At 36.5% G+C, this 27901-nt stretch overlaps 1 protein-coding gene across 1 annotated transcript in view; it reads right to left on the bottom strand.

The window, feature by feature from the left end:
• Positions 1–176: 176 nt before the first annotated feature.
• XPOT (exportin for tRNA) overlaps positions 177–27901 on the bottom strand; it is a 35862-nt gene continuing 8137 nt past the window's right edge. Inside the window, exons 4-25 of the mRNA XM_019640542.1 lie at positions 26295–26351; positions 25549–25618; positions 24172–24390; positions 23135–23319; positions 22872–23040; positions 21075–21311; positions 20048–20086; positions 19737–19799; positions 18636–18760; positions 18115–18259; positions 17839–17958; positions 16953–17047; positions 16284–16353; positions 13651–13889; positions 12458–12743; positions 11097–11286; positions 9764–9880; positions 9470–9585; positions 8373–8420; positions 5958–6029; positions 3822–3878; positions 177–1412 (exon numbers count right to left, since the gene is read on the bottom strand). Coding sequence (XP_019496087.1) covers positions 1386–1412; positions 3822–3878; positions 5958–6029; positions 8373–8420; positions 9470–9585; positions 9764–9880; positions 11097–11286; positions 12458–12743; positions 13651–13889; positions 16284–16353; positions 16953–17047; positions 17839–17958; positions 18115–18259; positions 18636–18760; positions 19737–19799; positions 20048–20086; positions 21075–21311; positions 22872–23040; positions 23135–23319; positions 24172–24390; positions 25549–25618; positions 26295–26351 — 2746 coding nt within the window. The 3' untranslated portion in view covers positions 177–1385. The remainder of the gene's footprint in view (positions 1413–3821; positions 3879–5957; positions 6030–8372; positions 8421–9469; positions 9586–9763; positions 9881–11096; positions 11287–12457; positions 12744–13650; positions 13890–16283; positions 16354–16952; positions 17048–17838; positions 17959–18114; positions 18260–18635; positions 18761–19736; positions 19800–20047; positions 20087–21074; positions 21312–22871; positions 23041–23134; positions 23320–24171; positions 24391–25548; positions 25619–26294; positions 26352–27901) is intronic.

The following is a 27901-nucleotide window of genomic DNA, read 5'->3' as shown; positions in this document are numbered from 1 at the left end:
CCATTCTGTAGATGGGGAAACTGTGCAGGGAGTAGTTATTTAACTTGCTCAAGGTTCCAAAAGCAGTTACTGGCAGAACTGTTATTTGAACCTACCTAATCTGGATCTGGAGCCTGTGCTCTTAACTGCTATGCTATGCTACTCACTAGTATACTTTGAACAATTAGTACTATTTCAATAGGTGCAATGATCTCTCCCATAGTATAGGAAACTTAACAAAGCACTCAGCTTTCACTTATTTAGAATGCAATTTTAGGGAGTTTATAGAATACTGAAGGCCATCCATGAAACCCATAGGGACCATATGGGCCAAAGGGTAAAACAAAACACCACCCCTCCAAAAAAAAAACTTACTCAGATTTTTAGAATTTAAATTTAAGTGATTAGAGTAATTCTACTCAGTTTTCTCCCTCCTTTCTTAATTTTCCAATACTACTGATACTATTGTTTATCCTCTTGCTTTCTTGCACAGTCATGAATAAAAATGGGAGAAGGAAGGGGAAGGTACCAGCAACAGGCAGTGACTAGTTATAAGCATCATAAACACATAGGTATATTGTGCCCTAAGTAGATCAAATAAAAGAGGTAGGAAAAAAATTGACTTTTTAATTCTATCGACAGATTCACGCAGGCTTTTTCTAGTGCATTTTTATAAGATTCTATTTAACAGAACTAAGTTGCATGTAACCTTTTAGGAGCAAACTTAAATAAATTATATGTAGGCTTATATGTGCTATCCTTTAAATGGGAAATCAGGGAAGAGATGAGAAAATAAGGCTAAAGTATTTATAATAATTCCAAAAAAGACTTGGTCGATTCACTATGTAAAATTTATTTTATTTTTTTTATAAAAAAAGGTGTAACACCGGCACCTACTCTTAAATCAGTTAATTTATGAAACCATTCTCCTTTGTAGCATACATATTGGCATCGAAACAGTTTAAAGAAATGTAAGGGCTATCTACAAAAAATTCGTTTTGATCTGTTGTATTCTCCTCATACTTTTGAGTCTGCACACATAAAAGAAAATTAAAATTTTCAAACATTTTATATTCAGCAATTAAAAAGAAGTACAGTTTTCCTGCTATGGTCTTTATAAAGGACTTAAAGTTTCAAGTGAAAAAAAAAAAGGTACTAGGATAACACTGCTGTATCTTTTAACAGCATTTTTACATAGAACAATTTGAACTGGCATGCAAGCAACTTCTCTTGCTGTCACATACCTGTATATAGGGAAAATTACACCCATTTTACAGAAAAATTCCAATACATATACTGCAATAAGCTCAAAGCAAAGTTAAAAAGACCAGTGTGAATGGCACACAAAATTGCTTCTTTTTTACTGGAATTCCTGATCATGAAGTAGGCACGGGGAGATCCAGTCCTTAGGGCTTCGCTCTCTGGAAGAACACCTGCAAATCAAGTATTAGTGCAATTAGTACTGATGTCCGAAGGTACCACCTTTCACTTGAAAAATGACTCCAAGTTACTAAGTGCTAGCCACTCTTTTGTAAAAGTCAATAGATATTTAAAACATATCAAATACTTCATAAATCCACACATAATACAAGAACTTTCTCTTCTGCACAACTCGACAAAGTCTAGAGATAACTTATGTTGACATGACTCAGTTGGGAAACTAGTTAAAATACCGCATTACTGCTAATGCTATGAGATTCAAGTGGTCACAGGAAAACATGTTCTTGACAACTTTTTGCTGAATGGCATTATTGTCAAAGTTATTACTGAGAAATTCTGAGGAAGAAACAAACAAGTCAAGGCTACAGATAGCAGCTGTTATCCCTTAAGAAATTTACTATTTGATTATTAAAAAAATACTTCCAATTTAACATTTGAGACTATGAACAAGGAAGTAGGCTAGAGGCTGCGCTAGGCACTGGCCCAATATTACATACTACACTACCTTCCATAGTTAGGGAATGAATGGTAGGCAGTAAGCTCATTAAAGATAAGGCTATATTGATCACTGCATCCCTAGCACTAGATCAGACATTCATTTAACAACAAATAATCTAAGTGGAGAGAAAAGAATGATCACTGTATAAGCAAAAGAAAGCCAAGGAGGCCGATGCTTGAGGGAAGCCTAGAAGAATGGGTAGAATTCATAGAGTAGGGGTGCTAATAAGGCAAAATTTCTGAAGAACACCAGGAATGGCAAAGACCATTCCCGCAAGAGAAACCAGAAAGGGAGTCTGAGGTGTCAGAATATGAAAAACACCCTGAATGCCAAACTGAGAAACATGAATTTGTTTTTAGTCAACAGTCTTATAAAGGTTATGAGGGAGGGGCATGAATTTCAGAGGACTGTTCAATGTTTTCAAACAGATTTGCTTGGCTAGAACAAGGGAAAGGAAATGAGTGAAATAACAAGCCTACACCAAAGACAAAAAGGAAGGGACAGCAAGTGAGTGACAGGAAGAATCAGCAAGATCTGAGGATCAATCAGCTATGTAAAGAGTAGGCACAAAAGAAGGAACGTCATTTTTTCCAACTAGAAGCATAATGCTGTAATTGACATAATGCTATCACTAAATAGAAGTTGGCTTGGAAGAAAGACTTTTTATTGTGCTGTTTGGATAAATTAATGTTTGGAGCACAAGCCTGCTACAAGGCACCTACATCTGCTGTTACAGATCTGCTCTCTAATAGAGGGTTACAATTCTTTGAGTCCTTTACACCAATTTGATGGATCAGTTATTTAGCAGAGGTTACTGCATAGGCACTTTGCTTTTATAGAGAAATTGGAATGGGAGGATTCCCAGTAACAAACAGAATGCTCAGCATTCTTCTCATAAACTTTTGTCAGTTTAAGCTCACAAACTAATACTACTGGGGGGAAAACTGACGAGGAAAGAGATCAGAATCAAAGTCGAAGGATGGTACACTTACTCACTCAGCAAAGCCCCTTGACTTACAAATCCTATTGAATGTCTTGGGCAAAAGAACCAGGTAGCCATTCACTAAGTTACCTGCTACCAAGACATTTAGCTTTGCCCTCAAATTTGCTGAATGAAGGTAATAAATAAAGAACAGTTCCTCATCCTGTCACTTCCTCATCCTGTTACACTGTAATTTTATTTTCAGACCACGAGCTCCTTGTGGGCAGAGAAAGCCACTCATATTGGTATTTGCAGCAGTTAGCATAGTACCTGTTACATAAAAAGCAGTCACAGAGTACTGAGTGACTACTTAGGTGAAAGCAACATAGTGCCATCTTATGAATTTAATTGTAATTATCAACACCAAATAAACTTGTGGTACTTCTTGCCAACTTGGTTTTTTTTTTAAATTCAGTGATTTTACGAATGTAAAAAGAGCCCTCATGAACAAATCTGAGGGCTCCACTTATAGTGCATTTTACAATTCAAAAGTTTCAAGACAGGATACAACCAAGTAACTCCTACTTCTGTTTTTATATTTTTAGCTCCTTCCTTTCAACTCAATATGGTCAGCTGTTCCTAAACTTTATGTTCTCCCAATGCTCTAGCACCTATGACATCACGAAACTAAAGAAAAGTGGCATTTTCATACAGTATGCTCAGGCATATACATATTCAGTGTTCTTAACTTTCTATGATCGTTTATAGAAGTTCAGTTGAAAGGGGTTTCACAGTAGACTCTGAAGTATAACATCTTATAACTACAGATTTTTAGAAGCAGGTTTTAGAGCAAAGAGATCCCAAAATAAGTAATGGTTGGTCAAACTACAGTATGACACAGTATCCTACAATATATATTCTCTCTTGGCTATGAAACATTACCTAATTATATGAAGATACAGAAGTTTTCCAAATACCTACCTTTAAGTAGTTTTTAAAAACTTTAGCATCAGGCTGCTGAAGCGCTTGACAGAACTCCTGGGGGCCGGGAGGGGAGGAGAAAAGAATGAATCTATTTGTATTTAAATTCATCGTAATTCAAACCCACAGCATTATTTTTAAATTGTGATAAAAAAAACATAAAATTGATCATTTTAACCATTTTTATGTGTACAGTACAGGAGTGTTAACTATATGCACACTGTTGTGCAACAGACCTCTAGACTTTTTCATCTTGCAAATACCCACTGAACCCTCCTCCCCCTCCCCCTCCCCAGCCCCCATCATTCTGTTCTCTGTTGTTAAGAGTATGACTACTTTAGGGCCGGCCGAGTGGCTTAGTTGGTTAAGAGCTCGCTCAAGAGCATGAGCTGTGAGCAACAGCGGTTCGATTCCCAGCCCAAGCTGAGCAGCCGCTGAGCTGCCAAAAGGTAGCAGGATGGCTCAGCTTAAAAAAAAAAAAAAGAATACGACTACTTTAGATACTTCATGTAAGTGGAACATGCAGTATTTGTCTTTTTTGTGACTGACTTATTTCATGTAGCATAAAGAACTCAAGGTTCACCCAAGTTGTAGCATATGACAGGGTTTCCCTGTTTTAATGCTGAATAATATTCCATTGTGTGTATATACCACATCTACTATCCATTTATCCATCAATGGACATTTGCATTGCTTCAAATCTGTAGTATTTACAACTTATAAAATTAACCTGAACAGTTCCTCACCAAAGGTTATATGGTATTCTCAGATGTAAATACTTGTCAGAAAGGCTGCTTTCACTTCTGAGAATGTGGCTCTCCTAGACAAGACTGACTGATGCTTAAGAAGGGTGATTGGGACAAAAACTACATCTCTATGGCTGTTTTCACCTAGTAGGTAACTGGGCAAAGCCAGACCAAAAGAGAAAATTCTCTACAAAAGAATTCTGCAAGACATCTTGTCAGAAGGCATGTAAGAAATAGAAAACTGGGGATCCTTATCCCTTACAATCAAATTATTAGACAGAAATATAGCTGTGCTTCACTTAGCAATCTGGGAGAATATTAGCTATTCAAATGCTAATGATATTTTTCCACTTTTGATGGGCACTAAGATCACATGAGTAATTAGTAATTTATTGTTTTGATAAAATATTAGCTTGTGTAACAAGCGATAACTGAGAAAATTCATTAATATATCTAAAGTTAAAGATGGTGTGTCATAAAATAAGAGACCATAAAATAAGAGACCATAAATTCATTAAAAGTGAGTTTTATGATTACTCTTATGTGAGATCTATCCTATTTTTCATTCAATTTGTTAAAATACCTCCTAAGAAATAGCATTATAAATTACTGATAAAGAAATAATTCTTAGACCCTACACAAAAGATTCTAACTCTAGTTTTAATCAAAACTTTGATACCTTATTAGATCTATGTGCTCATGGACAAGAAATCTGGATAACTATATGCCAAGAAAATAACTAAATGCCATTAAAAAAAATGACTGCAATAGTGTGAAAGTATGAGGTAGCTTTCCAGCCCCTTACCTCAAAATATAGTTTCAGTTTTACAAATTAAGCTTGGCCCATATAAAATGAACTACCTGACACAAATCTTCAGAACAGGTTTGTGTGCCATGGTCCCCCTTTTAGAATGTTTTTAATACATGGGATTACAAAGAAAACTAATAATTATGGTTACAAAAAATATTTAACATGTAGTAGAATAATATGACTGACTTGGACAACAGTCTACTGGCATATCTTAATTCATAATTTCAAAATATTGATGAATTTAAACAGTATTTAGAGATCTCTAGAACAACTAACATGATACGAAAATGCCTGTGATTTCTATTGGTGACAAAGTCAGAGGCAATGCAAATACTACTATGATTTGTCACCTACACAATAACAGGAAATTAAATTTCAGCTAAAGGCTAGTGAAAATAAAAATACAGTTTTTCCCATTCAATTTCAAAAATCCCTGAAGTTTGGACTCTTGCTATCCTATGCACAGAAAAACATCAAGTTGAATGCAGTTTGGCTTTCTTGAATCAAAACTGAGATTGAACTACACAGTTATATTTCTTTAATTAAATTAAGGGAGAAACCTGCTAGGATAGCTCTTACCTGAATTATCTCTGGAGCTACTTGCAAGGAAGGAAGGTATTCTTGTTGAAGATACTGAATACATTCTGGGCCCTGAAAATTAAAAGACGACTGGAACTAAATTATTTTTTTCCTTGACATTAATAATGCTTAGAAAGAAACTGGAACACATATGTAAACTTTAAACACAGTAAGGTACTGTTATTAAGAACACAGACTCTGGAGCCAGACTGCTGTGTTTTGAAGCCTGGCTCTGGCAAATTTCTGTTAACCTGGGGCAAGTTACTTAAATTCCTGAGTCTCAGTTTCCCCATCTGAAAAGTGGCGTTATTGTGAGGGTTGGAAGTTAAGAAATGTAAAGCCTTTAGAATAGTACTTAGCATTTACTACATGTTAGCATTACTTAGTGTTATGTAGTGCTACAGATTAAACAAATTAAAAAAAAAATCTTCTACATGCAGGAGGTCACAATGCCAGAGCCTTCCAAGCACTGAAACGAGACAACAAAGAGGTGCTCCTGTCCAATCTACCACTGGTGGACTAAAGAGTGTCTGTGGGTGCATGAGGGGAAGATTTCAGGGGTAATGACCATCTTTAGAAATTACAAGCAAGAAAGAACAAAATGATATGTTAGGCGATACCATCAATAAAAGCACACTTCCCCTTTTCTGTTCACAAACCAGGGAACAGAAATTTAGTAGACAGGTGAGGAAACTGAGACCCAGAAAGACAGGATTACTTGCCCAGTCTGCTGTGGATTAAATCTGTACTAAATGCAGGTCATCCGATTTGTACAGCCATTTCTCTTCATTGCCCTCTTCTAGATGCTGAAAATTGTAATAATAGGTTTCTGGGGCATTTTGGGGGGTAATTTTGGTGTAGAGAAAAGAATTCCACAAACTAACTCCTAGCCCCCCACCCTTTCTCAGCAACTACAAAGGAACTTAGAATGTGATTTGAAAATGGTTTTCCTATAGCAACATGTTTGAGTGGCCTCAAGCAATTTTAATCAATCCAATACTTAAAAAAAAAAAAACAGGGGCCGGCCAAGTGGCGCGTTGGTTAAGAACTGGCTTGGGACGCCAGAGGACCCTGGTTCAGATCCCACATATGAGGGCCAGTGACACTGCCCTCTACAGCTAAGATCCTGAACAACAGCTTGACCTGGAGCTGGGCTGCCGTGAGTCGCCGGCTACGGCGTAGGCTGCAGCCACTGCTGCAGTGGGTTGTCATGGGCTACTGTGTGTAGCCAGCAGCCGGCGTGAGCGGCCAGCAGCCGCAGTGAGCGGCCGTCCAGAAGCCGGCAACTGATCTGCCTCGCCCGGGAAGAGCGCAATGATGGTGCCAACTTGGGCCAGTGAAGCAACGTCCTCCACAACTAGACTGAAGAACCAAAGGACAGCAACTTGTCTGTTCCCCTTCCCCGATTCCCCAGCTCTGTTCCCATCCCCCAATTCCCCAATAAAAATCTTAAAAAAACAAACTCAACAGGGCTGGCCGAGTGGCTCAGTTGGTTAAGATCTTGCTCAAGAGTGCGAGCTCTGAGCAACAGGGTCACTGGTTTGATTCCCAGCCCGAGCTGAGCTGCCAACAGGTGGCAGGATGGCTCAGCTAAAAAAAAACAAGAACAAAAATAACAACAAACACCTAATTTTCAATTTTAAACTTCAATCTGACTTAAAGACTTTAATATATTGATGACTCCAAGTGTGTCCAACTGAAAGTAAGTTATCAAACTAAAATCAATCCATCTCTCATTACACTTCTCCCTGAATTAACACCTGATTTCCTGTTTTAACACTATTGCTCTTGAATCAAAGGATTTCTTTATGCTTCCTCCTCTACTTTGATTCTTATTACTTGTTAGCTGACTGCAGGCACTGTGTGGGAATGCCAATCCTATATTGGCATCCCTGCTTTGAGAGAAGTTGGACATAGGAATTCTTGTTAAAAAAAAAAAAAGTAACTAAGTTTTAAATGTTGCGATCAATTCAAGTTATTCAAAAGCACTGTATAAGTCAAACACACCAGCTGGATTCAGCCCCGAATCCCTTATGGTTTATACAAACGATTACACGGATAAGAAATAACAGGACTTGCTGAAGTAATGAAGTACTCTTAACAACTGTAATACTAGGAAGTTAGAGAAATCTAGCTCTGAAGAGCCTCCTAGATGGTGATCTGCAACTTTAAATTCTGGTTAAGATTTTTCACATTTTTTGTCAAACGAAAACATAACACTTTAACCTTCTTGTTAACCAAAACATGAAAGACAATAATGGATACTGATACTCCCTCAAATCCCAAACAATCAGAACGGAAGTTAATTAACTTTTATAAAAGATATAACTTTTAAGAATGACAAGTCAAACACAATTAAAACCATAACAAATATACATGTGAGATGAAAATGAATGTGCAGAGTACAAAGCTTACCCGTTTGAGATGAATTGTTTTCAGTGTCACTGCACACTCAGATAAAGCCTGTGTAAAATAAATTTAAGAATGTTAATATAGTCAATTTTTGGTTACTGATCCAACTTTTCTCTGTTTCCCTGGCAACTGCTCGTTAATCTCCAAAGGGATGGAGGAAGGAAAGGAATAAGTGGGTTCGACAGAAAATGAAAAACACAATAATGCTGTCTTAATGTAATGAATTATAATTATGAAATCTAACTTTTACTAGGTTGTGGGGAAGTGAGTAAAAGGCAACTGCATAAAATTCAGTATTCTGAAGATGAGATTTGGGGAAACTATCATACAAAGAGAAAGTTACTCTTAATAGTTAGGAAAAACCATTAAGAACTTAGAATGAAAAGTAGTAGGAAACTAATAACGCAACTAAACTTTAAAGAATGTGGGTATCATGTACCCTTTTGTGGTCCTAGAAAGAGTCTAGGCCAGCGGTTCTCAACCTGTGGGTCGCGACCCCTTTGGGGGTCGAACGACCCTTTCACAGGGGTCGCCTAAGACCATCGGAAAACAAAAAGGTATTTACATTACGATTCATAACAGTAGCAAAATTACAGTTATAGAGTAGCAACGAAAATAATTTTATGGTTAGGAGTCACCACAACATGAGGAACTATATTAAGGGGTTGCGGCATTAGGAAGGTTGAGAACCGCTGGTCTAGGCTGTTAAAGTTGTAGGAACTGAATTTTATATATTCAACTTTAGCACCAAGGTTTAGTAACAATCCACAAAGGTTCAGAAGGTGTAATCAACCTTTTAAAAATGAATGCTAAGGGCTGGCCAAGTGGCTCAGGTGGTTAAGAGCTTGCTCAAGAGTTTGAGCTCTGAGCAACAGCGGTTTGATTCCCGGCCCGAGCTGAGCTGCCACTTAGCTGCCAACAGGTAGCAGGATGGCTCAGCTAAAAAAAAAAAAAATTGGAGCTAAAAATGAATGCTAATTTGAAATTAAATATTTTTAAAGCAATGAAACCTAATCCAATCAACCTGGCATAAAAGAAGAAATCGTGAGTTAGAACACATGAGATCTACACAAGGTAAACAAAGATTCCTAGGTGCTTACCAATACTGTCTGTGCATCTGCCAGGTCAAAGGTTTGTTTTAAAGGTGCTAGGAAACATGCGGGGACAATGTGCTTATAAACAAAATCAGCAAATCCCACTGGTCCATCTTTACCACCTGTCAAGAGAATTCAAATTTTCATCTTGTATAAAAAGTAATTTAATTAACTTATCACTGGGGAAAAGCAACACCCACCTCCTGTCTATGTTAGGCCTAGAGTTCCATTTCATCTCCTAAGAGTCTTAGGAAACAGGTTAGGGAATGAACTTTAAAAAAAAAAAAAAAATCATCTTACCCCAGAGTTCTACCAACTTGGAGAGGATGATAAAACATGTTTTTTGTGCAATTGGATCTGGATATTCGACTGCTCCTTGAATAACAGTAACCAGAACTCGTTCTACATTCGCTGCACCTGAAAAGAAAAAAACCTTGAGTTTAATTTCTAAAGAGAAATAGAAAGGCAACCTAAAGCTCTCATTCCACGTGAATTAACAAGACAACAGCATTTACAAAGTTGATGAGATCCCTAGATTTTTTTTTTTTTTTAAAGATTTTATTGGGGAATTGGGGGAGGGCAATAGCGTTGGGGAATTGGGGAAGAGGAACCGACAAGTTGCTGTCCTTTGGTTCTTCAGTCTAGTTGTGGAGGACGACTCTTCACTCGCCCATGTTGGTATTATCATTGCGCTCTTCCCGGGTAAGACAGTCACTCGCCGGCCATTGGACGCCTGCTGTTGGCCAACCCCACTGCAGCCTACGCCGTTGCCGGCGACTCACGGCAGCCCAGCTCCAGGTTGAGCTGTTGTTCACCATATTAGCTGTAGAGGGCGCAGCGTCACTGGCCCTCATGTGGGATCTGAACCAGGGCCCTGCTGTTCAGAGCTGGCGTCCCAAGCCAATTCTTAACCAACGCACCACTCGGCCGCCCCCCTCAATTTTTATTAACTGGGTTCCTTAATTTTAAACATAAAACACTAAAAAATCACTATTCCTTTGTTATCGTACCCTCTGGATTTCCTATATTGCAAAATTTTCTACGTTGATCTATAGAGTCCCATTTATTTTTAATTTCAGAATGGCAAATTGGTCAGTAAGACTCAAATGTCAGGTTAATTCTGGCATGTAGCCACCACACTATTTATACAACTAAAGAACAGATTGGATTGGCCGGTTAGCTCAGGTGGTTAGAGCGCAGGCTCGTAACACTAAGATTGCCGGTTCAAGTCCCACATGGGCTGCGGAGCTGCACCCTCCATGACTAGATTGAAGACAACTACTTGACTTGGAAGTGATGGGTCCTGGAAAAACGCCCTCCACAACTAGATTGAAACTACTTGACTTGGAGCTGATGGGTCCTGGAAAAACACACTGTTCCCCAATAAAATTTCTTAAAAAAAAAAAACGATTAAAGAAACTGCCTTAAAGAAAAGGGAACTGAATACAAATGAATTGTAAGGTCCTCTTTATGAACGTAATTCCCACCTTGATAATAATAAGCTGTCATTCTAGGACCCAACATACAACTACTCCAAAAGGTTAGTGTTTACTTCAACTAGCTCTTGCTCATATAGCTGTATAACTGTGACAAGGACTTAAGCAGACAATTTAGGGATCGCATGCATCTCCACCTTGACTTGCTATGACTTCGCTCATTCCACTGCCTGTGACTGTTTGCAGGAAAGCAAAGTAACTCCTCCGCAACATTTGCTTCTCTAAAGCGGCAGACTGGTCATTTTCTTCTGCTGGTCGGAGCAACACTTCAAAAATTGCATGAAGAAGAGGCATGAACATTTGTTGTAAAAATGGGGATACCTGTATCTGAAGATAAGAAAGAACTATTACTACTTCAGAAATGAGTAAGAAAATTATTATGAAACTTAGTGATAATCCTCTATTGCATATTAGAAAGTTGCTAAGAGTAAAAATCATACAAGTTCTCATCACAAGAATAAAAAATTCTGTAACTATGTACAGTGATGCATGTTAACTAGACTTACTGTGATCATTTTGCAATATATACAAAATATTGAATCATTATGTTGTATACCTGAAACTAATATTGCAAATCAATTATACCTCAATTAAAAAAACAAATACAGGAAACTTAGAAAAAAACATGTTTTACATAAAGCCTTTCTCCAGAGCTTCCATTTAGGATATATAGTTACATAATTTGGTTAGCAAATATCAATAAGACAAAAATCTACATAGCCTATACATTATTGAAAGTCTCAAGATCATTAAGTTCAACTCATTTCCTACAGTTGAAGATTCAGGTTAAAATAATAGGGAGTCAAAAATATTTCATAATCAGATCTTGCCATGGAATATTTTCAAATTTAAATTCTCAAAAAATAAATTCTATTGCTAAATTATAAATGAATTTGTATGACAGGCTCTCAGGCTTTATATGCTGTTAGGCAAATTCCTTAACTTCTCTGTGTCTCGGTTTCTTCATCTATAAAATACATTGATCTCCCAGAGTTGTTACAAGGATCAAATGAATTAAGGTACAAGAAAATGCTTAGAACAGATTTTGAACAGAGAAAGCACTATGTAAATGTTAGCCATTCTTATTAGCCAGCTTATACTTGACTTAAATTTCCTTGTACATAAAACTGACTTTAGTACACTGAATTACTTTCAAACTCCTGAGTGGAGGCCCAAAATACAATGCTTTTTATTTACCTCTTTAGACATTTAGTACTCAGTGCTGTTTTTATTTGCTTTATTAGCAGACTAAGTTTTCTGCTACTGCAGAGAATGTCTGTTTTTATTAAAACCATAATTAAGCATGTCCTATGTGTCAGGCAGTGTGCTAGACACTGGGGATGATAAAAATGCATATCACCCAAGCACTCAAGTAACTCATATTTAAAAAAGAAAAACCAAGGGGGCAAATGCCAAGATATATCTCAAGATAAATACATCTAATCTTTTAAGTCAGGCGAAGATCTTTAAGGCAGGAGAGCTCTGAGGTGTGTGGTACCTTAAATTTAGCTGTAATCTGGTTGATAAGAGGAATGAACTCCTGGAGGTCTTTTGCTTCACAATCTTTGAGCATGTGTTCTGAGGCAGATGGGATAAACGGAAGAACTTCTTCCTCTAGGCAAATTATCATGCGATGAAGGAAAGTGCGAACTCCACTTCTGAGAATATCCTTTTGTAAGGGACAACTGAGGGCTGGCAAGAATGTCTGCAAACAGTCCAGATAAACTTCGGAACAGCCACATTGTTTCACAGTCTGCTTGTTGCTGAAAGCTTTGCTGGTTCGACTACATAAGCAAAATCAGGCAACTATTTTAAACTTCATTAAGTTTTGTGGAGTAATCAAAAATGATGCACAATAAATTACAAAACTGATAAAGACAATTCTTTATTTTCCATGTCACAATTACTTCCACCTTTAACTTAATATGGTTATTTGTGAATTATTGCTTCCAGTTACCATTCCAGAAAGGGCTCAAATTAATGAGATGTAGTTAATACAATCCCTCTGTGAGTCCACCTAAATGTTCTACCAAAATCCTGATAAAGTATGCAGAAAAGAAGGGGAAAAAATCCACTTATTATGACTACCGTATCCTACTAGACAATCTGAAAACTACCCATTTAGAAAACAGTCTTTAGAATCAGGTTATTCATACAACCTAATATTAGCTTTTGTACTCAAGTATTTTATAGAGCAATTTCTCTATCTAGCTTCTAGTTAGCAATCACTACAACTTTCATGCTGTTATTTACCAATAAAAAGTAGGGGTTAGAGAAAAAGGAACAGCAGCTTTGATGGTCTTCAGGACACAAAGCAACAGCTAAAAAAAAAAAGCAGCCTCAGGGCCTTCTCTTTAAGGTACCAAGACTGATCCAAGATGTTCCAATATGTCACTGATATATAAACACTTTAGCTAATCCCCTTAAAATACATGATCTACTTATACCAAAGAAAGAGTTAAGGATTTATAGTTGTCAAGGCAGAAATGCAAAATGTTATGCGATCTAATTCCCTCCTTCAGCTAAATCTTCTAATTCACTAGATTTAGAAAAGAAAGGTTTAGACAATTCTCTGAACAATCCAGTTTTCAAAACGAGGGTATATCTGTCCAATTCTAAAATATCCAACCAAATGAATTGTTCTGTTTGTGTAGAGACACTCACTTTATAATTTTAACTGCAGTCACTCACCTGGCAAATCCAACAGCATGGTTGAGACAGTCCGCTAGGGATGACTGCCTTTCTTCGTCTTGTGCCAGCATCAATTTTTCTAATAGAATTTTAAACTTTTCCATTAGGGGAGTCAACAGATTCCTCATTAATGATTGCTTCCGTTCTGCTGGATATTCACTATTAACAATCAGCACTCCAGCTGTCTCATAAATAAATAGTTGATCATCGCTGCTCAACAAAGACTGATATCCATTCTCCTAAAATGAAATTTAGTCTTACTGAAGTTTTTCTTCATTCAGTTCCTCTCATTTAAGCAGATTAAGTACAAAAGGAAGAGGAGAGAGAATCTATCACATCAACTCATTACTAAAAAGTACACTGAGTACTTGTAAAAGCAAATTTTCTTCCAGGACCATATAATGGAAAGAAAACTGAATTAGAGATCAAAAGATCATGGGTCTAATTCTACCTTTGACAAGACTCTGCAAATGGACATGTAATTATTAGTTACCTTCTAACTTGCTTTCTTTTGTAAAACTCTTATTTGTAAGATTGTTAGGAGGCTAAAAATAAGGTATACAAAGGTGTTTTGAAGGTTAGTACAAAGGCCACACAAGTTAATATTTTACTGTTTAATAAGAGTTAAAGAACAACAAAATGAATTGAATAACAAAAACCATACAATAGACACATACACACACACAAAACAGTTGTTACTTTAGAATGTTTGAAAATAATACTGCAAATAAAAAAAAAATCTCATTCAAGCACATGCAAACATCCCATATATGGGCCATTTTTTATTCATTTTGTAATTTTTTTACATTTATGCAATCAGGCCAAGAGGAGGGGGGAAAACATCAGAGGCCGTTCTAGGTACAACACTAAAGCTCCCTGTTAAGGAATTATATAAAAACCTAGTCTTAAAGAACAGTTATGTCATGGTTTTATTATAAAAGAATTCCTCATCTTTTAAAGAAATGTCCCTATTTAGAAGTAACTAAAGCATTTATTAATTACCACTAGGACTAATCACTGCTCTAGGAGGTGAGAACACAAAAATAAAGCAGCTATAAAATATAAAGTACTCAAAAAGTAGGTCACTGTGAACAAGAAAAATTGGCATTAACCAGGTGAGTACTTTAACATATAGGTGGTTTTTTTAAAAAAGATTTTATTGGGGGAATTGGAGAAGGAAACAGAGTTGAGGAATTGGGGAGGAGGACCAGCCAAGTTGTTGTTCTTTAATTGTGGCTGTGGAGGGCGCCAGTACGCCATCTGGCTTCCCCTCGGCAGCTTGTGGCCTCTAAGCTCAAGGTGCTGTGTTACAATCTTAGTTGCAGGTGGGCCTAGCCACCATTCCATGCCAGAGTCGAACCAGCAGCCTTGTTAAGAGCGCACGCTCTATCCACTGAGCCATCCGGGCGGCAGCTCAGCTCAAGCTGCCAAGGTCAGTCTTAGTTGCGGGTGGGCGTAGCCACCATCCCATGCGTGAGTCGAATCCGGCAGCCTTGTTGCTAAGAGCACACACTCACTCTATTCACTGAGCCAGCCGGGCGGCAGCTCAGCTCAAGGTGCCGAGTTCAGTCTTAGTTGAGGGTGGGCATAGCCATCATCCCATGCGAGAGTCGAACCGGCAGCCTTGTTAAGAGTGCATGCTCCATCCACTGAGCCATCGGGAGGCAGCTCAGCTTAGAGTGCCGAGTTCAGTCTTAGTTGTGGGCGGGTGTAGCCACCATCCAACAGGCAGTCTTGTAAGGAGCACGTGCTCTCACCAGCTGAGCTGAGCCATCCTGCTATCTGTTGGCAGCTCAGCTCGGGCGCAGCATCACTGGTCCATGTGGGAATCAAACCGGCAGCCCTATTGCTCAGAGCTCGTGCTCTTATGCTAACTCTTAACCAACTGAGCCACTCGGCCGGCCTCCAACATATAGGTTTTTATAGTATGTAGGCAAAGATAACTTAACCATATAATTCACTAGTAACCTTTCATGCAGTATAATTACATAACTTCTGTACCCTAAATACTGTTATTTACTGAAAAGAAATAATGTATTATTTTTTTTGTTCAACACTTTTCAAGTGGCAGCTCTAGTAATAACTTTTATCAAAATGGAAAAAAAAAGTCAATATTAGTATTTTTCTTCACACAAAAACATGTATCAGTCATAATGTGCTTAGAGTGTCTCAACTTAAATCTTTATAGTGAAATGGACACCAAAATATTCAGATCAACCAGCATTTAAATATTTTTACTCCTGGCCTAAAAAGTTAAACACAGAGAAACTACAGTCTAATAGTAGCAGTCACTGAAAATGGATAATATGACTGTAGTACTAACTACAGACGACTTTGAAAATTGAATTTTTCCTTCTCCATAAAAAACTTCACCAACATTTAACAGTATAGAGAGAATAGACTGTATCTCACAGTGCCAATTTTATCAATCAACACTTGATTCCTTTCTATTTCTATTACTGTTTTGTTTACTATATCTCAACAGTTTTGGTAAACAAAACTAACTTGCACACACACCACCCCCCATTAAAAAAAAAAATGCCCACATGAGCATGCATTTGCAAGAAAGGCTAAAGGCGTTACATGGTCTCAAAATTTGGAGAAAACTTGTAACTTGAAAAATAGATACTTACAGGTGGAGAAAGCTCTAATAAATCTTGTATTCTATTCAGAATATCTTCAATGAAAGGATTCATTTGTTTACTGAATGAAGGCAAAAAGAAAAATCACAATAAATCATATAAATAGCAGTGCTTGAAAGGTTGCTAAAAATACCAAATCCCCCTTTAAGGCAGAACTAAAAAAAAAGTTCAGTTCTAAGCTAGTCACATGTGATTAAGACTAATGATGATTTTTTTAAAATTACAACCTTATAAGCCTAAGAAAGAGTAGTTTTCATACCAAAAACTGGTACTAGTAAAGAACAATACAGTACAAAACAGATTAGGCTAAAAAATGCATTTCCAAGGAATATATTCTTAGAATTTCAAAGAAGCCATATACTACTGATCCACAGCAATAAAACTGTCTGTTAAATAAGTAATTATGTAATGTCATTAGTGATTAGGGTTACATATGAAAGTATACAAACAAATCACTTTTTAATGATAAAAAAAGTAAATGGATAAGAAGAAGAAAAAGAAGACATTAACATCAGGACACAAAAAAGGAATACTTGATTTAAAAGCTACCTTAGAACAGAAAAAGCCAAATCTACCAAAGGCTCTTAGAAAACACTTCATGTCTTATTTAATAATCTTAAAAATAAGAATTAAACCTAATAGCTGAAATGTTGTACTTACTTGAGAGATTTGACAAATCTAGAGAACAGGTAAGCGCTTCTGCTCCGCACTTTTGCACTAGAATGCCGCAGGCCCCTGTGATCTAAGAAAGCCATCTAAAGAAACAGAGACAAGTTCACTTTCTGCACTTTTACATAAGAACTTTACTGCTTTGTCATGATACATTTTTATTCACATCAAATGTTACTTCTTGGCATATAGAAGGCAGGAAGTAGGCATATATAATAAGTAATTCTGGGCCAGCCAAGTGGCGCATTGGTTAAGAGTTGGCTTGGGATGCCAGCTCTGAGCAGCAGGTCCCCGGTTCGGATCCCACGAGGGCCAGTGATGCTGCGCCCTCTACAGCTAAGATGGTGAACAACAGCTCAACCTGGAGCTGGGCTGCCATGATTCGCCAGCGACAGTGTAAGCTGCAGTGGAGCTGCAGTGGGCTCCCGTATCTACTGTAAGCAGCCAGCAGCTGGCGTGAGCTGCCAAGAGCTGCCGTCCAGTGGCCGGCGACTAATCTGCCTCAGCTGGGAAGAGCGCAATGATAATACCAACATGGGCCAGTGAAGCAACGTCCTCCACAACTAGACTGAAGAACAAAAGGACATCAACTTGTGTGTTCCCCTCCCCCAATTCCCCAATAAAATCTTAAAAAAAAAAAAAGTAATCCTACATAACACACAAATAGGCTCAGGCTCTTGCAGATTTGTTTTAGATGACTGATGAGACAGAAATGGTTCATTTTAAAGAAATGGAGGAGGGGTTAGTTTCAGTGTGTTCAAGAGTTTTTGAGAACTTTTGGCTCTGAAAAAAGTTATAAAAGATAGAAAGGTAGAATACTATCTGCTCATTAGCTGAAATACTTGGGGAAAAAATTAAGAGTAAAATATATACTTACTAGTACACATGGAATGTGTTGAGGTTCAACTGTGAAAAACTTTTCATATCTAACAACAGTTTCGAAGAACTCCAATGTCACAGATGTATGCTGATAGGAACTAACTCCTGATGTTACCAACTGGAGCAGGAAAAAGTTAAAAAATTTATCCTTATTTATTGCAATATCAAAATGCCCCAGTATTAACAGATACTAAGCTTTATCAAGGAACTCCCCATTAGCTTATACTGAAAACAGAAAATTATGTTCAAAGTAAATTATCTTCAGTATACTTACAGTTCGCATCATATCCTGCAAAGCACTAGCTTTTGAAACATCACCTGAGAAGTGAGCACCATGAGATACTGGAAGAGCTTCTGCCAACATATACAGCAATCTTATTGCTACTTCAACTTCCATAAACCGTGTAGTCTGCCAGTTCCTACCAAGGTATAATACGTCACTGAGATCCGAATATACACTTTCTATATAATTAGTGATGCATAGGGTAAAAAGACACCAACACAAGCCTCTTCAATTATTAAAGGTCATAGCAATTATTAATTTTGCCAGGCAACATAATTTATATCACAAAAGAGGAAATATCTGATGTAATCCATTTTACTGTTTATGTTTCAAAAAGTAGATCCACAATGATGGAGATACATAAAGGAAACAAATGCATTGTTTCAGAGATATACATTAAGATCTTACTAAGTCACATTGATTATTAAATCATGTGAATCACTTATTGTAGACCATCATCAGGGAGAAGAAAAAAAGAGGTAACTTGTTACAAAAAACAGTAACAAACTTACTGCAGTGTAGAACTAAAAACTCTGCGAACAGAAGCCAGCAGTAACTCTGGTGAAACTTGAGCAAGCCTGTCCAACAATAACTTCAGTTGTTTCCTATATTCTACGAACATGGCTTCATCTTCACCCTATGTATTTTAAAATTCTCATTTTAAAAACTTAAAAGATTTTAAAACTCATGTAAATCGTGAGTTGTCATTAGTTTTCTGCATTTACAAATTTAATCCTTTTACTTTTTCATCAATATTTACATAGGAAAACCTACTATGCTTAGCCTTTCCCCTCCTACTCACAATAAGTATTTCTGAACATAGCCCTCGACCTTGAAAGCCTAGAGCCAGAATGGGTTCGTATTGGGCTTTGCAAGAACTTTAGTACCTTATTTATATTCCTATATCTCTATGTCCAATGTAAAAACTGTAATAATGTTGTATGATTGAAGTTGTTATATGTAACGAGCCTGGCACTTTGTAAGTGCAGTGTGTTGGTTATCATCACCATTATCCTTTCATAGTCCAAAGTGTTTGAATGCTCAAAGTAAGGAATGAGTCACTTTAGCACACAGCTAAAGAGTATATGCCATGACTTAGTTACTAAAAAGCACCTGATGACCCTTGTGTTTGATGCGAGGCTGACTCACTGCAACCCTGGACAAAACTTTTAACCAGAACAAGTCCAGACAATTAAATACCTCATTCCCACTCTCCCATAGACACTTATAATCCCAGGTCCACCGACCAGCTCTCAACTTGTCACTCTAATTAAATACAAAGTGAGATATGATCACCAATATTTGTCAGCAGGTCTACAGAACCAGGCCTCAATTCATCACTCTTATTATAATAACACAAAGTGATATGATTACCAATGATATTTTATGAAGTTTGATGCTACAAAGTGTTTTAAAAAGGGACCAAATACTAAAAATTAAGAATGATGAGGGTTCCATCAATTTTACCTAAGGTTGAGGTCAATATATGTAAGACTAATGTTTTAAATATTTCTTGTTTTAAAGGACTCTAAAATAATCAAAACTTGAAATATTAATCTGATGTAAGTCAACAATAAAATTAAACTGTTTTCTCCTTAATGCAAAATTCTTACCTCATTTTCAAAGTTATATTCTTCATCATAAGTCAATTTTTTCATCACAGCCAACATGATTGCCTAAAATTAAGAATAAAATATCTTGGGAGGGGGGTTGTCACTTTGAGAGGTAAAAAGTATAACTAGTGCACTGTGTTGTACACCTGAAACTAATTAAAAATAAATAAATAAAAATAAAAAATAAAAAAATAAAATATCTTTTGTCAATCTCCTTTAATTTCTCAAAATTAAAAATTAAGCTATCTTTCAAGGCATATTGGAGACAGATACTATTATTGGTTTAAAAGAAGCAAAAAGAAATCAATTACCTCTACATTAGCTTTTTGCTGATCCGAGAGCACTGTAAGCTGTTAAAAAAGTAAGCAATAACTTATTAGGTTTCCTAAAGTTGTATTTGCTTATCAGAAAACTTTTCCAATCAACTAAGATCTTTAAAACCATGCGCACAGCTTTTTTGGAGGACTGTTTGGCAGCCCTTCTATGTCTAAAATATACCTAACCTAACATCTAGCAATTCTACTTCTAGAAAATAACTTGACATGTACACAAACATGTAGATGAATTTGATTTTTAAAGATACTTATAATGTAGTCAGCAAAGAAGCAGGTTCTAGATAGTAAAGTATGATATCACCTTGTTTTTAAACAAGGCAACAAAAGCCTAGGAATCTATTATGAGATACACAATGGGATTACCAATAGTGATTTTAACTATCTTCATACCTTTCTACATTGCCTAAAATTTCTTAAAGTATGCATGCAGATATGTGTCATGTTTATAACAAACAAAGCTAAACTTGGTTTGGAAAAAAATTATGTTCAGCTTGACTTCATTCAACTAATCGAATATAAATAAAATAGGAAGTTCTCTCATCTAATGTTATAATGAGAAGTTACTAATTCTTTAAAAGGATACATGCTATAATATGGAGACTAATACCTTCTACATTTTAAGTTCTTATTGAAAGCAAGTCTCTAGGGGGAAATTTTTAATTGTAAAAAATTGTTTATAAGAAATTAAATGTGCATGTAATTAAAACAATAAATCATGCTTAACAAAATTTCTACTGTGTTTACAAATAAACACAGATTCAAAAATGGAAATAAAACCTAAACCTGTAACTAATTCTGAAGCTTGTTAGAACCTGGTCACTTCTGTTTTCTGGCTAAAAAGTTTAAACAAAAGAAAAAGAAAATACATTAATATTTAACAGTAAATATTGTTAGGTAGTAGAATATGGCTATTTTCTCATTTTCATTTTTCCTGTTATTTTCCAATTCTCTATGGCTCTTCTATATTATCCACTGGACAAAAAGATTAAAACAAGGGACTCACCTGTTTCAAAATATGAAGATAATCATAACAAAATCCAATAATGTTAGAAGAGATGTCATCATCCTCATGAATTAGCAGCTGCAACATCAGCGCCACTTTTGTTTCAATAGCTTGTAGTGCCTCTTGAGCGTTCTTGATATCCCCATTCTTAACTAATTTAGTCCAGCTAACTATCAAGGACTGGCCCATTCCATTTACCAGTTTAGAAAATCTGGCCAGGAAGTCAACATCTTCTTCCTAAAAGCAATCAAGACAGGCCTCAATTTAAAACCCACCTAAGGGCCGGTCGAGTGGCTCAATTGGTTAAGAGCGCAAACTCTGAGCAATGGGGTCACCGGTTCAATTCCCACATGGGCCAGTGAACTGCACCAGTGCTGAGTTGCCACTGAGGATGGCTAAGCTGATGACAGCACGTGCTCCTAACAACAAGGTTGCCTGTTCAACTCCCGCATGGGATGGTGGGCTATGCCCAGCAACTAAGATTGAACACTGCACCTTGAGCTGAGCAGCTGTGAACTGCCCACGGGTAGCCGGATGGCTACTAGACTTGGGAGCTGAGCTAGCTGCACCCTCCACAACTAAGACTGAAGGACAACAACTTGGCTGTTCTTCTTCCCCAATTTCCCAACACTGTTCCCCCTCCCCAATGCCCCAATAAAATCTTTAAATAGTAATAATAAATAAAACCCACCTAAGAGTAAGAGGGAAATCCTAAACTTCAGTGTGAATCAAGTGCCAATTATTGGATTCAATTTTAAATTAACATTATTTTACAATTCTACCATTTTCACTGGGACATTTTTAGAATTTGAATTCTTCTATTATCATCCACTAGTACTCTTTAAAGCAACTATTTTTAGTGATTATAGTCCTGTAGATACTGCCGACTTTATAAAAACATAAAAACAGAAATGTGTGGTTTGAGAGCCTTCCTCTAAATGGTTGAATTTAGTAAATATGCTCTAATAAAGTTAATGCTGTCATGTTACAATACCATATGTGCAACTATTTACAACAGTCCTTTCTGATACTGTTTAATTTGAGCCTTAATGATGCTGCGAAGATACTGTTATTACAATTACCTGCCTAAGATCATAACAATGTTATAGCCAGAACTGAAACTTACATTTTTTTCATTCATTATCCTTTTGATGTTCTTCTATAGAAAGAGGTTTTACCTTCACCATTTTAGGTCTTTTACCAGGGACTAAAAACACTACTATTCATCTGTTGGCAAGGAAAACACTAGAGCAGTATTACTGACATATCAGCAATACGAAGACTTCTTAGTAGTTCTTTACGTCTGTCACAGGTAAAATTAAAATGAAAACCTTCAAATTGTTTCTAAATTACTAATTTACAACACACAGAGCCCTTACTCTGTTAATTCTAACAGCTCAAATGACTAACGATTCAAAGTATGATCAAAATATAACTTTATAATTGAGTCTAATTTTGGTCAAAACACACTGTCAGTAAATAGTAGTCCTTTGCTACTTAAGAGTATGGTCCATGGTTCAGTAGTATCAGCATCACCTGGAGGTTTGTTAAAAATGCACAACTGCAGGAACCATCCCAGATCTTCCAATTTAAGAACTGATTTAATCTGTTGTCCAAGGCAAATGCTACAGATACCATTATCACTTTCTGGATACAGTGTTTCATTATTATAATCTCAAAGAGCATTTCCAACATTAAAAAAAAAATGAAAAAATGAAAGAAAAAAGAAAGCATATTTATATTACTACCTATGCTAGTTTGTTCTAACAATTTTCAAACCTTTATATATATACTGACCTGGTCAATGCTGAAAAACCCAGCAGACTGTAATACTTGACACAAAGATTCTACTAGTTTCATTTTATCGACAGGATCCATTCCTTTATTTACAATTTCAAATAAACAGTCACATGCTTCTTCCCGAAGAACTTCTACTGACATATGACCTAGCAGCATATTTATAAACCTAGCAATGGGGGAATATAATTGTTATAATATTTTCTAATTCATAAGTTTTACATACTGTATTTTGCAGGTTTATATTTTAAAAATATACTCACCTATCATTGGCTATAAGGGATAAGTCTATCCAAGAGACATAAGCCCCAACTACTTCAAGGCACTGACATGTCACTTCTGAATTAGTATACTGATAATTATGTAGGATTTGGTACCATGATTCCACCAAGTTTGGAATGCACTGTTCCCTCATAGTATCTTTTATCAGAGTATTTCTACGAGCCTCCTAAAAAACAAAACAAAACACCTTATACACTAAGTAGATTACCTCGCAAAATAATGTTTGACATCTGAATAGTTGCACACAGTAATTACCTCACCACTAAACTTCTAGACTTGTTAACACATTCCCTGCCACTGTTTGCTATTTATCAGCTCTAAAACCATATCCCGTGATTCTTTCTATTTCCTTTCTGTTCTATCCTTCAGTGCCAGACTTAATTTCTTATTAAACACAAACTAAAAATAAATATTACTCAGAAATCTTAAGCATGTAATAAAAGTTATTTCTCATTAGGCAAACGTGATATTTAAACTAGAGAATGGCAATAACTTAAAAGCATAATACCCTTTATAAGTATGTTTGCTATACAATGACCTTAAAATTATTTCACATGAGAATTAAGCTATTTTTATTGTGTTCTTTAAGAACAAGGAGAAGGTTACATTGCATAGTTAGGAACTATAAAGGGCTGGGCTATGTGACTGAGAATACAGAACCCAGCACTGACTCAGAAGCAACGCGTCTTCCTCACTCAGCAACAATATAGCAGTAGTAAATACAGACCAATTTCCCTACAAATTGATAGGAGAAAATCAATTTGTGTATTACACTGGAGAAAGTGCTCACCTAGTTAAAAAAATCTAAATACTCTAATTTCAACCTACACCTAGGGGGAAAAAAACCCCCAAAGTTTAAGTTCCTTCATAAAACAGAATTCAAAATGTTGAGTAAATCTGTAGTTATTCTTAGAAAGTTCATATCAAAAATAAAATAAGCCTTACACTGTTTATTTTGGGCCCATTGTCCCCTATACAATCTACATTAAAACCTGAAATCGATTGGGCAGTGACTTGCCTCTGATGTATGCACCACGTCCCGATCCACCAACTCTGAATCAACTGCCATGAGGATTCGGAGGTACAGGTCCACTCCCCTTGGATTGAGGTCCACTACCGAGAGAATGTCAAAAAAAAACTTGGGCCATTTAGTGAGATACTCTGTAACAAAAAGCAAGGCGAAGACTTGGGCTGCTTTATTTCGTATAAAGGTCTTCTCTGGTTGGGGACTCAGCATCTGACAAACGGAGAAACAGTCCATGAAATTAAATGTAAATTGAAAAGATTCAAACACATTGTTTTCCTATTTATCATTAATTGGCAAAGACACACCAAACTTCAACGTGGTCTAGATTAGCTGTGCAACAAATATGCTTGAAATTACCAAAGTATTTAAGGGACTGAGATGGGGATAATCAAATGAACAAAGGCGCTGTTACTGTTCATTCTTACACTTTTAGAGAATAATTTCATGTGCAGTTTTACCAGCTCCTATCATTTTTCTAAGAAGAAAAAAATTCAACAGTTTTTCTTTTAGCTGCTTGCTCTTTGTAGGAAAATAAAAAGTCTAGCTACACAACTGCTTTATACATACGTTAAGATCAGCTAAAATTAACAAAGAAGAACATATACTTTGAATAAAGAATCCTATTGGCTCCTTTAAAAAGGGCTCTTTGTTGAAGCGGCTATCCAGGAGGACTCACTTTTAAGAGTGAACAGAAAAGCTGTTTTTCTCAAGTAGTAAAAAATAAATAGGGCCGGCCGAGTGGCGCATTGGTTAAGCGCTGGCTTGGGACACCAGGGGACCCCGGTTCGGATCCCACTTATGAGGGCCAGTGACACTGCCCTCTACAGCTAAGATGCTCAACAACAGCTCAACCTGGAGCTGGGCTGCCTTGAGTTGCTGGTGACGGCATAGGCTGCAGCCCCTGCTGCAGTGGGTTGCCATGGGCTACTGTGTGTACCCAGCAGCCAGCGTGAGTGGCTGTCCAGAGGCCGGCAACTGATCTGCCTTGTCCAGGAAGAGCGCAATGATGGTGCCAACTTGGGCCAGTGAAGCAACATCCTCCACAGCTAGACTGAAGAACAAAACAACAGCAACTTGTCTGTTCCCTTTCCCCCAATTCCCCAATGAAAATCTTTTAATAAATAAATAAAACCAAAGTTTCCACAGTGTGTCATGGAAAGCATGATAATTTCAGTTATTGATATAATTTAAAATCATTGCTAAGTTTTCATCTACCCATGATCTTCAAAACTGGCACTTTCTAAAAAAGCTACAGGATCGAATGGAGGATAAATTATCAACATTTTTGAGGTAAAGATGCAAACTCCTGCAAAAATAAAGATTTAAATATCTGGTAATTTGAGGTACTGAATGAAATCACTATTTTACCTGAGTTTGAAGCCAAGATACGAGCGTCTCCCTTATTAGTTGTTGTTGAACAGTAGTGAGTTCTGAGTATCTGTTTGAATAGAGAAGAAAAATGGCTCTATTTGGTGTCTGGTTTTAAAAAGAGCCTCTCTTATATTTGAAAAGGAAAAACTGTATAGCACTCAATTATCTAAAACTCCCTAAAATAGATAATGCCTCTCATCACTGCTTTAAGGAAAAGATAGGGGTGGGAGTGGCAGGTGGGATATCAATATTGATATTAGTTTAATTTGTAGTTTGGTTTGTGTTGAAAAATTGGCAGCTACACAATTTTTCAAATGGAAATATGTCCATGTTTTGAGGTCTGTGGTTTACAGAATAAATCAATAGGCAAACTAAGGGTCCTCTGAGCAGTGATTCACTGCTTTTGATTAAGGCAGGGGTTCTGAATACAAGTGCCCAGGCTGCCACTCAACTCTAGTTGTTATGTAGAAATATAGGCTTGGTGTTGCCAGATCTTCTGATTTTTCCAGGCAAGCTAAAAATCTATTTTTTTTCTGTGAAATGGTTGGATTTTTATATGCAACCAACAAACTCAGTATTTTTAAAACACTTTGGGATAAATAAAAAAAAAATCTATAAACTGAATATGACATGTACCGCTAATTTACAACCTGTATTATGGTTTCCCCAAAGAGGGAAAAACTAATTTAAAAATATGGCCTCTTCCCACAAGTCTCAGAATCAAAGAGTGAGAAAAGACTTACTTGTATTTAACTTGATGTTCTAATACTTGAAAGCAGAAAAACTTTATGTGATCATCACTGAAAAATACAAATAAAAGGAAAATTAGATAAGAAGAATATGAATTGGGGAAAACGAATCAAAGGTAAAATATTAATGAATAAATAAACATAGTTGAAAATTTTCTCAAGTCAGACCTTGAGGCTTGCTTTTTACTTATTGATCTCATTTATCATATTCATATCCACTTGTTTAACAAAGTGAAGAGAACTTTAAATATTATACAATATTCAATATTTCAACTAAATCTGGCAAGCAGAATAACAAAAAAATTTCAGATGCACCTTTAGTGTTTTGCAAACAGAAGGCTATCTCCCTAAATTCTAGATGTTAGGATTCCTGGAACAACTCCTACATTTTACAATAGAAAGACTGGATGTTAAAAATGACAACTGGTAGAACAGCCAGAGACTGAGTTAAATCAGAAATGGTCATGAAAGTCATACTTAAAATTCAACCCCAGACAGTTCTATTACAGCCAAATCCAAAATAAGCATGGTCACCTGAGATGGCAATCTAGCCTCAAAATTCATACAGGAAACAAAGTTATAAATTACCCTTATAAAATGGGAGTAAAAATCAGTATCCACCAATTGTCCACTTTCACCTGTCTCTTTAAGGGTGATGCAGAGTTGCAGGGAGTCGGCTACAAACTCTGACAAGGTCCCTTTAGTGAACAACAATCTATTGATCCAAGACAGTTGGTTTGAGCCAGGCTTAGTCATGGAACAAATTTTTCACATATAAAGCTAACTGGTCAATACAAGACTACAGATGTTATCTTCATTTAGAAACATGAATCAACTGAACAAAATTATTTTCACAGGTAAGATGAAACTTAATCTTTTGAAAGTTTTTTTAAAGTTAGGTTTAATTAACATCTCTTCTAAAACTGTAGGGTTTCTATCCTTATCATGGATGACACTGAAGCCTTAACTAATTATACAAGACTTGGATTTTCCACTCAAGCTGGAACACTTGGTTTTGGCTGTAAAAATGTCAAGAACTCCGCTAGGAGCCATCACTAACCCCCAGGAACTTGTACTCCCACCAGCAAGCTGTTTGCTTACAGCTCATTAGTTGTGTTTCCCCAAGCCTCACTATGCCAGTTGTACCTCTTTTGTAATTAAGTAACTTGATTAACTATTATATAAACTAATGAGTATGATGCGAGTTCTTATTTTTGTAAAAATTAAGTTGAAGGCTTTAGAAGGACTTCATAGAAAGTCACACTACAGGAGGAAAACCTTGTACATAGTGATGTGGGCTAGAACCAAGACTAGCAAGAGGTCCCGGCAAATAACTAAAGGGTTTAGAAACCTGTGATTGTTCTTCAATCCACTACAGACCCAAAGCAGAAATTGTAGAGAATGGGTTATGGGTCTGATCAACAAAAGAACGATGAAGTGAATGCTAGTGGCATGTACACAAAGAAAAAAGACCTTGGTCCAATATCAACACTGGTAACTGAATGTGTATTTTTAAATTAAAATTAAAAATTAAGATATATATAATTTATGATTACCTCCTTTATCAACTTTTTAAAAAGCCAACTATCACTCACATCATA

This window comes from Hipposideros armiger, unplaced genomic scaffold (genome assembly GCF_001890085.2).
Source record: "Hipposideros armiger isolate ML-2016 unplaced genomic scaffold, ASM189008v1 scaffold_51, whole genome shotgun sequence".
Classification (NCBI taxonomy): domain Eukaryota; kingdom Metazoa; phylum Chordata; class Mammalia; order Chiroptera; family Hipposideridae; genus Hipposideros; species Hipposideros armiger.
Note: the sequence above shows the minus strand (reverse complement) of the source record. Positions and strands in the feature narration are given on the sequence as shown.